Here is a 12725-nt window from a genome sequence, read left to right as displayed (position 1 = left end):
ACCCAAAAAAAAAACCTTCAGGAATTTCTTGGGAGCTGGCAACCCTAGAAACAGGATAACAAATAAGGAGCAGATCTAAAATTTCCCTCCCTAGTCTGCTAGCTTAGTAATTGCAGGAAATTGTTTTTACATATAAGAGCACTGGAAAATATAATTGCAGTAGGGAAAGTTTTCACTGTCCATCTTGAAACTAGCAGAAAGGACAAAACTGTGGCAGAGCTGAGAACAGCAACTTTACAACTAATTTACTCCGTTCCAAATTGTAACTCACTTGCAGCTTAATTCTAGAAAAGATTATTACTCCGCTTGAAGAAAAATTGACATCTTACAAGGAGCCTGGCTAAGCTACTCAGCTGTTCCAAAAACGCTTTGACCACTGAAGTTGATACCCGCAGGATATGAGCAGAAGGCATGTATGCTACAGGAAGGATAATGAGAGATCATAATGAGAGATCTGGGGGAATGCCAGAGAGATCTCTGGGACATCCATACATGCTACTTGAGTTCTGCAATGGAAAAAAGTGGGATACAAATTCAGTACATCCTTACCAGTAAGTTTAATTGAATTCAGCAGGTCAGAGCAGGAATGCATAGAAGGAAGCTCTCAGTAAATGATATTGACTGCAGGCTCGGTTGTTTGAACCTCTTCCCCTTTTGATCAAGAATTCAGCCATGCCTCAACATCTAATGTGCCAAGATTTTTACTGGTCCCTGGTTAAACCTTGCCAAAAAATAAGTCCATATAATTAGCCCTTGTAATATAGTCTGTCTTCCAAAAAGAAAAAGAGTGTACAGCTTTTTTTCCCTTCCATGTCATGACATTTTTCCTTCAAGCTAACTGTATCACAGAAAGGATGGACATCACTGAGTAAGTGGGTAGTTCCTGCCCTCAGTCTTGGTAGCTGAAAGGGTTTGGAAAACAACCCCTCCACTGCACTGCAGCACTGCCCCCAAAAGGTCAAATCTTTGGTAGGTGCAAGATAAAAATGGTGTTCTTGCACAGCCCAAAGATTCTTTCAAACAATTACTCCTTGTTCTGATATTTAAACAAGCAGAGAATGGGGCTTCTGAATTTAAAGGCAGCAAGGCCATTAATCTGCTGTTACAACCTAATCTCCTTTCATTTCCTGTCCTTTCCCCAGTTTACATAAAGCGCTGAAGCATCAAATCACTTAGAGCTTTATGAATTTATGCAAAGCTTGGGGGCAAAAGCGCAGTTCTATTCTGGTTAAGCCCCAGCACGTAACCCATTTCTCCCAATAGTATTACCCTCCTCCCCTTACAAATAAATGCATCCTTCACTTTGGAAAGTTACTTGAGCGCACAACACATTAAATTTCACATAAGGTGCTATCTGATCATCTTTGTGCTGAGGAAGGCTAGCCCTGGGAGTGCATTTTACATAATAGAGAAGCTGATACTCTTTCTTACTAAGGGCCCACTATGGCCCTTTGTGGTGGTGTAGTGGTTAAGAGCAGTGATTTGGAGCGGTAAACTCTGATCTGGATAACTGGGTTTGATTCACCACTCCTCCACATGAGCGGCAGAGGCTAATCTAATGAACTGAATTTGTTTCCCCACTCCTACACATTAAGCCAGCTGGGTGACCTTGGACTAGTGGCACTCTCTCAGCCCCACCTACCTCACAGGGTGTCTGGTGGAGGGGGAAGGGAAGGTGATTGTAAGCAGGTTTGATTCTCCCTTAAGTGACAGAGAAAGTCGGCATATAAGAACCAACTCTTCTTGATCAGTAACAATCCAGTTTTAATAACAGCCGTATAAAAATGGGTTTTAGATTTTTTGTGATTGTATTGATGCTTTTTTAATTTATATTCTGTATTTTATTGTGTTGCTCTCTGCATGGTAATGGAAAAAATGGGATGCATGGTCATTAATACTGGCTCTGCTCAATGACTAGCAAATTTTCCACAATAACCATAGCTTTGCCTATGTGTCAGCTTAAGTACAGAAGTCAGCAGATGAGGAGGATGAGAGAAGTCTGTTCCTGTTCACTGGAGAGAATCCCTTTGCCTAAGCCTTGGTGTCAGCAAGAAAGGCCCATATTAAAAAAGGGTGTGCATGCCAAAGGGGAGGTAGAGGTTTAAGACTCTTTTGCCCATTTCTCACACGTGAGAGAGAAATTGAGGTGTTTAATAAAATGGGAAGTTCTAGACTGGGATCCACAAATACTGACTGAGGAGGTAGTCAGTTGTTGTTACTAGTAGCCAGTGATGCTCGTGTGTTTTTGTTTTTCTTGCTGGTCCATGGAGGCAAAGTGCAACCCTCCTCAAGCCCAGCAATGGTGTTTTAACATGGGAGGAGCAGCAAACTGAGCATGTGTGGCAACCTCTCTACTCCAATCCATGTCACAACAGGCACTCTGTTTTCTTATCTTGCAAATAGCACAATAAAAATGACTGAGCATCTGTTTTTTCACGCAGAAGGTCCTAGATTAAGTCCCCAACATCTCTAGTTAAAAGAATCAGGTAGTAGATGATACATACTCCGAGATCTAACCTTTCTTAGCACAAAGAGGATAGCGACTTGCATGTTAAAGTGAAATGTAATGCACTGTAACTTTCCAAAGTAAAGCGTGCATTTATATGAAGAACACTTGTAGTAGAATATATCAGAGGACTTTCCCAACAAATCATCAAAATTAAATTTATTTATATACCCACCTTCCTCCCAAGCATCTCAGGACCCATTTATGGCCACTTCTGGTGACTATACTCACGGACTCCTGTACTCCTTGGAGGAACTGTGCTCAGATAGGAAGCTGGTGAGAATCAAACTGAGTCCCTGGGCTATCTCATGAACCCATGAAATCTGCTTATACTGAATCAGGCCCTTGGTTCATTGAGGTCAATATTGTCTACTCAAACTGACAGCAGCTCTCAAGGTTCTAAAGTAGAGATTTTTTACATCATGTACTACACAAGCTTTTTAGCTGGAGATGCCAGGAGTTGAAGCTGGTACATTCTGCATGCCATCCCTCTTCTATGGTTCAGGGCAATCATTGCCACAATCTTTCCTCTTAGCAATTTGATTGAGTAACATAGGCATCACTATCTTGTCCCAGTGCAAGACTCTACTCCACCCCACCCTGGAGAAGGAAAAGTAGAACCAAGCAACAACAAGCTTTCTAGAATGTATCCTGAACTCCCTTTAATTTTGTTCAAACGCTGTCTAGGCTGGGTGGGATTGAATGCCACATTTGCTATGCATTTGTGTAGGATGCTCTGTTAGAACTTCCTTCGGAGGTTAACATTTTAAGACTATTAAGGTAATTGTGCAGTGACAGAGGATGATGGACACGTCTGTAGTTTACTGTATTGAACAAAAAAATTATCTGCAAGATCCAAACAAAAAGCTTAGATACAATCTCTTAGCTATGTCATTCTTTGAGGGATAATATATTTCTGAGTACAGCAAAGCAACTTGTCTGAAACTGAACACAGCCCATCTGTACCAATTCATGATGTATTTAACAAATGCTGTAAAGCTGGCATAAGCCAATTGGTAAAAATATAGTAAGGCATGACCAAAGGACATTAGTCCAACATTATGTAGAGCTTTGGGAATGTAGGCTGTGGGGCAGAACAACACAACTACTTAATTTGCATGTTGGAAAGAGTTAGTTTGTTCACTGTAACTTTGGCAGGTTGTGGTGTATGAGGGCTGGTTATTACTGAATTGGAAGAAAAGAAGGGTGGGGAGCATGTTAGAAGCCCCTGTGTTTGGTGTCGGCCATCTTAAACTCTGTTGTCTGAAATTACTTCCTAGGGAGGAGGCTGGCCCTGGGAACTTCTGTTCAGATTGGTGGCCTAGCTCCAAGCTTCTGGGACACTGGCTACAGGACCACAGGAACTATCATCTGCCAAACAAAATTTTCCAGAGGACGGTACTTTCAAAACCTAGGATATTAGTTGAGAGTCACACTCGTTATGAACCATCAATAAGGCCCTGACTTGCTTCAGACTCTGGATCTTTAGTTTGGGAAGGAAAGAGAGTTTGAGGTGTGCATATTGTATTTCCCTCTGTTGCAATAAATACAGTTGTTTTGCTTAAACCAGAGTATGTGAGTAGAAAGGCAGAGGTTGGCAGTCGACCTTTTCCCCAGGCCTAAAGGTGCGCTTGGCTTAACAGCGGGGCTAGCTAAACCCCATTGTGTCATCCTGAGGTGATTTAATCAGTGCTCCAAGCAGACCATTACTCACTCTATCTGCACCCATCCCTCCAAGCATTCGAAGGAATCGCCCAGGCAATCTCTTGGGACCTAACAACCCATCAAGCCTCTCCTACCCTTTTGTCGGAACCCCAGAAAAGCTATCAATTATATGTCTCTGGCTTTCCTGTCAGAATATTTCATACCACCTCAGGACCCATTTTTGGGGTATAAATACAGGTCCTTTGGCCATCATAATATGTGTGTTGGATCCGTGCACCCACCCCCAATTGCGTGTGGGCTTTATCTCTTTGCTCCCGAAAACGCTGGTTGTTTTCCTTCTCAGCGCTGCTCTCGTGGTCGTCCCTTTGAGACTGGTAACTATCACCCTTCTCTAAAATGCTATCCAACCTCCTCCCTTTTCTCTTAGTCAGCTCTTGTATGCTTTGTATGTTCATTGCTTGAAATATATGTCTGGTTTTTATTTTATTTTTGGTTCTGTAATAAAACCCATTTCAATTATACAACCACCCACTCATTTAAAAGTTATCATCCTGGATGATCCTGGTATACATAGGTTACCAATCCCAGTTAACCCCTCTCGCTCTCTGTCTTTAGCTCATTCCCCCAACTTAAGTGGAGACTGTCTGCCTAGGGTAACATTGTGATCTTGAACAAAAGGCAATAGAGTGTTGACCCTTGTTTTGATAACAATGTATGTCCATACAGATTGTGTGTACAAGGCTAAAGGACAACCAATAAGATTCCCCTTCCCAAACTACCATTGGTCTATCAAGGTCAGTATTGTCTACTCTTACTAGCAGCAGTTGCTCCAGGCTCAGACAGAAGTCTTTCACATCACCTATTGTATCCTTTTAACTGGACATGGTAGGGACTGAACTTGGGACCTTCAGCCTGCCAAGCAGATGTTCTACTACTGAGCCACAACCCTTCCTCAATTAATGGAATTCAATTGAAAAAGCACTGTATGTTGGAGAAGGATAGCAATAGAAGTGCCTATGGACATGTGATTATAAGGGTGATAAACCCTCCTGGAGAAAGACAAAGGTGAAGCTTTCAGACTTCTTTCATTTAAGATTCATGGACAATATTTCCCTACTTTTGCATAGACAATATTTCCCTACGTTTGACATTTTTCTTTGAAGAAGAAATCTTCATAAGCACCCATCTGTTCCTGCATAAAATGCCTCAGGATTCAAGAATGTGACCCTCCTGCACATTAGATATGGAATGTTGCTTGTCTTTGCTGAAAACATCCTTACAGTACACAAGAAACTGCCTACATTATCTAGGGGACACATCTAAACCATATGATATCCCACAAATTCTTCATCCTGGGAAGCAGATTCACAAGCTGCATGGAAGACATGAAAATATACTACACATGTTTCAATCAAGGAATGCAGCCTTTGCAACTCAGAACCCAAGGTTGTCAAAGGAAAACCAGTTAGAGGAAAGCCAGTTAGAAAATGCCTCAGTTTCCATTTCTAGCCTCAGAAAATCCAAGTTCAGTTCTTGACACATAATGGATTTCTCCCAAATAACATTACAAGCTTCACAGGAATTTTCAGCCACTTCCTCTCCCTAGGGTTGCGAGGTACCTCCTGGCAACTAGCAGGGGAGGGGGATGGGGGGACTTGCCAGCAGCGAACTGAGGCCTATCCCCCATGTCATCAGCGATGTGTCGCCATCACTTCCAGCACGAGAGAGAAAAGATTTCATGGAAGAGGAGAACATACAGCAGAGAGAAGACACACATGTAGGAACAAGGGGGGGGGGGAGAGAACTCAACAGACTCTGGCCTGTAATTACAAGTAACCCTATTCAGGGATAGAACAGGCCCCTTCTTTCAATTTTCATCGATAAAAACATAAGCATGCAGGCCATATTCTTTGCAATTACTTATTAAGAGGGTCCATAATAGAACGTTGGACTAGGACAAAGGATACATGGGATATATGAAAGTGAACTTATGAAGCTGCTTAGTACAGTCTAAACAGAAGGAATCCTTCCTAGTACACAAGAAAGAATAATATAAACGGGTTAGTTATAACACTTTCTGCTAGAGATCATTTAGGTAGCTTGCACAAGTCAGACCAGGTGTGTGTACACATCGAACTATGCATGCCACTCAAATGAGCCAGCTGTTAGATAGTTTAAAGCGTAACTTCCCCAGACAGAAATTTCCCTTGTTCAATGTTTGCAGACTAAGTGGGACAAAGCAAGCTTCCAGAAGAGGGGGAAAGAGTCGCCTTGTTGCAGATTTAAATCATGACTTCATATAGAAGTTGAATGGCCTATACTAGTTCCACAAGCACCCCTCAGTGTGTGGATCAGCCAAGACTAGCCTGGGAGAAAGCTGCATGTGGTCTTTATGCATATCTCCCCTCTTCAAAACCACAATGCACATATGCCCTCAGATGGCCCTGGAGAAAGATTTACATTCCACAGAGAATCTACAATTTCCTTTTGTAATGTAAACCAGTATATGATATCCAAAACTGAATCAATCTTTGTCCCCATACATAATGCACTGCTCACAAATTCTGCTCCACCAGATGTTTTGCTTTTAACCCCCCCCCCCCCCCACACACACACACATTACCAGCTGTATCACTGCCTCAAGCTCTGAGAGGAGATGACAAAGGATTTTGGGAATTAACAGCACAATATGAATGCAGACTTGCACAAATCTGCCAATTTTTCTTTAACACTACCTTAGGTGGCCTTGATTTTTATGTGCCCTGAGACCAAATAAACCACATAAATGTGTGTCCCACATGTGATACCTTTGTGGTTTGGGGCAATTTAAGATTGGTTCTGCCTTTAAAAGCAGGAGTTAAAATTAATCTTGGAGTTGAGGTAATCTTTCAAAATGCACTGCCCTTTAACATAAAATCTGCCCCTCCAAAAGCCAAAATATTTAGTCACATTATCCCAAACAGAGATTTAAATGTTGGAAACTAATATCCTTAAGGAACAGACATGCCCAAAGGCAATTTCTGCTCAATATCACATCTGCTGTTCAGATGAAAACACAAAAATTCTCTCGAAGCAGAACGATTTAACTTGGCAGTATATTTATTCTATATTCATAATACACATTGACATGGTTGATACAGTGGAGTAAACCCTTGAACATAGGACTATCTGTTATGTGGGCAACAGGAGGAATTTAATATGAAGTAGTAAGTGAAGGAACATCTTATGAATAATGAATGGTGGCGAACCCTCCCAGAAATGTTTTGAGAAGGCCTTACGTTAGTTCAGGCAAGATTCCCACAGAAAGTGTGAATGGGAATAATTTTGGAACCCCAGGATGTCAACAGGATACTTTCAAAAGGCCATGGGGCCAGTTCAAATGTTTAACAGCCCAACACAACATACAAGCAGCAGGACATGTTTTAAGAGTTTAGGAGGTAAACATATACATAATGGCAATAAAACCTGGCTGGATGTTCAAAGTATGCATATGTCTCTACAAGAGAAGAAAAAAAACAGGATTGTGGAGATCAGGCATATTGCTCATACACTGCCATGGAAGGTGGGCATGTTACTTTCTGAAGCCCAACAATGACTGAACTGGCCTTTAAATGCACAGTTTTGTTTAATTTAGTGCTTTGTTAGCCGGATTCACTACAGGAACCTTCATCTGAAATAGAGGATCCATAATGAGTGCCATCCCAACTGCTATCATGTAAAAGATCTTCCTAAAAAAAATCATTTTCAGCATTTTTCTTTCCTGTTCACATCTTGCCATCCACTTCTCTCTCAGCAGGTATGGATGACTTGCAACAACAACAACAAACCCTGATAAATTATGTCTCTTTACCACAATTTTATACAAATGCCTTCTTTGGCCAACTTTCTGCACTTGATTAAGGGATTACAACTGTATACTTTTAAACTGTTAATGTGAATTTTGCATGAACTGCCTTTCTTGGGCAATATTCTAAGCTAACCTAGGAGGGGAAGACCATCAGTAGTACACTTTTACAATAACTGCACAGCTCACATAGCAGATAACATTGATAGCTCAGACTTTTTTTTTTTTTGCACTTACAGAAGGGAATGGATGGGCTGGAATGATTGGCCTCATAGGCAGAAAAAGACAGCTACCATAGTGATGCCAGATCTGTTTATCCAAACATCCACTCAAATATACAAAACCTTGGAAGTTTGTACATGGAAATTAACAGCAGTTACAAAGTGTATGGTAAAAAGTTATGGTTAATTCCTATGCAATTTACCCATGGAGTGTGCATTTCCCGCCTACTTTGCGGACCATACCAAGTTTGGTTTGCTTTACACCTACTCAAGCTGGTGTGGTCTCAAAACCATACACAACACCAACTTACAAGTGTCTAAGCCCAGCAATACAGCCATGTCCAGTCAGGAGGCATCTGCCAACTGAACACCTTCAGCATCTGTGTCCCCGTGCAGCAGCAGCAAGATCCGAAAGGCAGCCAACTAGCTGATACTATCGGTTCTTATTCTTCTTGGAATTTCCCTAAAATAAAAGGAGAAAAAACCAACTGATCATCATTGTATACAGCATGGTACCACCCTGCTGGACATTTTTCTTTTCTTTCTTTTTTTTTCTTTAAAAAAAACACACCAGGTTCTTCAGACAGCCTCCCTCAGGACTGTCCATATGGCAACAGGTTTTTTCTGTGCTAGACCCAGTCCTCTGGAATGTTCTACCAGAGTGAGCATAGACATCAATTTCACTCACAGCATTTAGGAAGGCATGAAAGATGGTTTTATTCCAGAAGACATCCCATGGAGGTTAAATTGTTGCACTGTTAACAATCATGAGTCTGAAGAGATAAGGCTGGATGTAAACAGCATACAAAACATGAACAAAGGGCTTGCTTCTTACTGAAGGGTGGTTGAAGTAGACTGATTTTTTTAAAAGCCCTGCAAAACATCACAATGCAAAGCTGAGCTATGTGAGGTTTCAGTGTAGATAAGCTCCAAGCATTCAAATGTCCCTGTGTTTGTGATTAAAGGTTCTGCCTGCCAGTTCCACAAAAACTTTCCACTCCATCGCAAAACAGATACTATGGCAGAAATCTTTACAGCTTCCACAGCCTTAAGAAACCACAAGTATGCTGTCCTAGTTAAAAGCCAGAAGACAGAATGCGAAAACAGTCAGGGAGTGCCAGATTTCGGAAGCATCAGCAACTGCCAGGAAGGCTGCTGATGTGTCACTTTACTCAGTTTATTTCCAGCATATACATTTAGCATCAGATGCTACCAGCTTTTCCACTTGCCCAATTCCCTTCTCCCCGTGGTCTCTGTCCCATGTAGTTTTAGTCTACACAGGGACCACAATCACCTTTTGCCAGTAGTAAAGCTGGTAAGATCCACCCACCACCACTGAATTCTTTTTCAAAAAGCAAATTTGACTTAAAAGTATATATATTAAAAAAACCTAAATTATACCTGTTACTATGAATACATTATAAAGGGGCTACTAAAAAACCTTTGATTAACTTCTCCAAGAATTCCATGTATTAATACCATGCTTTAACAAGTGAAAGGCACCCAGGATGGTTGGAAGTCTATACTGCAGAATGCTGGCCAGTTTCCAGAAGACCTGTTTGTTGTGGCTGTCATGAAGAGTGCTGGATTAGGTGGATTTAAACCTGATCCAGCAAGGCACTTTTACTGGCAGACAGATTCCCTTTTACTAGAATCTGCACAGTTCACTAATATGTATCAAATGTACAACAGTGTATACTCAGGTCACCTAACAAAAGCAAATGCCTTAACTCTAAAGTGCAGAAAGCATTCATTAATACACAATAGCATACCATAGAGATTCTAGATGAGAAGAATACCATACATGCACACCACTACCTTACATATGGCTAGGCAGAGTTACATTATTTATTTACTTCATTTATACCCCATCTTTTCTTCCAGTGGGGACCCCAAGTGGCTCACATAGTTCTTCTCTCTTCCATTTTATCCTCACAACCCTATGAGGTAGGTTAGTCTGAGAGTGTGTGGCTGGCTTAGGAATCACCCAGCAAGCTTCCACAGTGGGGCAAAAATTTGAATCTGGGTCTTCCAGATCCTAGCCTGACACTCTAATCGTTATACCATACCGGCTCTCGAACAAACAGGTCCATACATAAACAGGCAGGTTTAGGAGCACTTTATCTAAATTTCAAAACCAGGGGAAGCAACAGGAGGATGGGAAAGACAAAGGTGACAAGGACTGAATACAAATAAATGCAGTTAATGGTACTCAGGCTTCAGGGAGAATCAACGCTCCCACTTACTATCCTTTCAGTTTGTTACCAAGTTCTCTTTAGCTAGGCCAGCTAGCCAAAGAGCCAGCATGGTGTAGTGGTTAAGAGCGGTGGTTTGGAGCGGTGGAGTCTGATCTGGAGAACCAGGTTTGATTCCCCACTCCTCCACATGAGCGGCAGTTGCTGATCTGGTGAACTGGATTTGTTTCCCCACTCCTACACACGAAGCCAGCTGGGTGACCTTGGGCAAGTCATGCTCTCAGCCTCACCCATCTCACAGGGTGTCTGTTGTGGGGAGGGGAAGGGAAGGCGATTGTAAGCTGGTTTGATTCTGCCTTAAGTGGTAGAGAAAGTCGGCATATAAAAACCAACTCTTCTTCTTCAAAGGCAAGGTCTTCACAACAGCACCATTAATTCACACCTGGGTGTTGTTTTCTTTGATAGATTCTTTTTGAGTCTAATGTGCCATAAGTCTAATGCGCCACAGCCATTTAACACCCAGAAAAAGAAAATAAAGAAATCACAGAGCCAGACTTAATGCTTTGGATGGAATTGTTTTTCATTTATTGTAATCTATAGTACATGTCCCCCCAAAGGAAGGCAAAACCACAGCTCATGCCAATAAGGCTACATACCTTACTTGCCAGCTTTAGTGTATCTATTTCTTCCCGTTGTTTGGATAGGGTTTCGTTCATACTGCAGAGGTGGTCGCTCATCATACTTAACTGGTCTTCATAGCTTCTCTTGGTTGTCGTCAACTCATCCTGAAAGGCCAGAGAGACAGCCCCATTTAATTTTGCCCAGCACCACAAAATCCGGAGATGAATGTCACGGTGGTACCACAAAATGCAAGACGGACAAAAGTATAGAAAACATAACAATTTTCCCTTCCACTGGATCCAAAGCAGGCCTCATGGAAGCAGAAGGCATATCAATGGCATATCAATGGATCATGGAAACTGCCCTCTCCCCACTCGGCATGAGCAGATTTCCCCCTTGTGCTGCAGCCTCCCCCATACCACCACCCCCCATACCATGCTCTCTCTCAGTTCACCCAACCTCCGAGAGCAGCTTTTTGGATGCACAGAGGGCTGCAGAAGATGGGGAGGAAGAAAAGGTCTATACTGAAAGCCAGTGTAGTGTAGGGGTTGAACAAGGAATTGGAGAGACTGGGATTTAAACCCCAACACTCCCCTCCTTGAAACTTACTAATTAAACATTGCCTAGTCACTCTCTCAGCCTAGCCTGTTTGTGGGGATAAAACGGAGGAGAAGAGAACTGTATGCATTGCCCTTGCAACTCCTTGAACGAAAGATGGGCTAAAATGCAATAAGTAAATCCTGCATGTGGAGCTCCACTTGCAGTGGCTCTAATTTTTTTAAATTCTGAGCAACGATTGGTCCAGCAGAAGGCAACCACCTCCTCTTGTCACTCTTGATATTAAACTGGACATAGTCTGGAAAGGACCTGATATGCTGCACCACTATTGCCATTGTATTTGGATGGGAGACACCTGAGACCCTCACCTGAGTTCCTCCAAGCTTTCAGAATAGTGGGAGGTTAACAGAAGAGCCAAATGAACAATTTTTTTAAAAAAAGAAAGTACTTGCATTTAGTAGTTGCAACTGTATTTTAGGTCCACTCTTCTCTCAGACCAGCATTTGACCCCATCATAAACCTATGAAATAGGCTACACTGATAGACAGGACTTTCCCAAAGGTTGTCCAATGGGTTTTTACAGTTAGCCAGAAAGGGTGGGGAGAGTGACAAAGGAACACTTCAACTGGCACAGATCACCCTGACTGAGCCATCCCTGTGCCATCTGCAAGAACTAGTGGACGAGGGCAGCCTGCCCTACGGGGAAAGTAGTGTGGCACCTCCACCTCCCACCACCAGAGCTGCACTGGACACTCTAGCGGGAGATACTCTATGACAAGAGATGCAAGTTTCACGCTCTTACATTTCCTGCCTTTTGGCCAACTGCTGCAAGGGTAGGAGATATGCTTACATTGGTAGGAAGGAACAGAAATTTTATGTTGGGATAACATCTAGGGCATACTGTGCAATTCTTTGTATTTTCCAAAGATGTCATATTTAAGGTGCCATGCAGTTCTTGCATGGAGCTTTTCTCTGTCAAGCAAGCTTAGAGGCCATGGGAACTTTGCAAATGAAAGTAGACATGGGGACTTTGCAAATGAAAGCCATGGAGAAACATCCCCACCAAAATGAGGACATTTTGAGAGATGCAAATCACAATCCAGCAATCCAAGAAC

The 12725-nt window shown here is 42.2% G+C and overlaps 1 protein-coding gene across 1 annotated transcript in view; it reads right to left on the bottom strand.

Annotated features, from left to right (window-relative positions):
• Positions 1-8631: 8631 nt before the first annotated feature.
• Positions 8632-12725, bottom strand: part of PPP1R21 (protein phosphatase 1 regulatory subunit 21) — a 43920-nt gene continuing 39826 nt past the window's right edge. Inside the window, exons 21-22 of the mRNA XM_056852555.1 lie at positions 11088-11216; positions 8632-8699 (exon numbers count right to left, since the gene is read on the bottom strand). Of these exons, the coding sequence (XP_056708533.1) occupies positions 8670-8699; positions 11088-11216 (159 nt within the window). The 3' untranslated portion in view covers positions 8632-8669. The remainder of the gene's footprint in view (positions 8700-11087; positions 11217-12725) is intronic.

Source organism: Euleptes europaea, chromosome 7 (assembly GCF_029931775.1).
Source record: "Euleptes europaea isolate rEulEur1 chromosome 7, rEulEur1.hap1, whole genome shotgun sequence".
NCBI classification, from domain to species: Eukaryota; Metazoa; Chordata; class Lepidosauria; order Squamata; family Sphaerodactylidae; genus Euleptes; species Euleptes europaea.
This window is presented reverse-complemented; position numbering and strand designations above follow the sequence as displayed.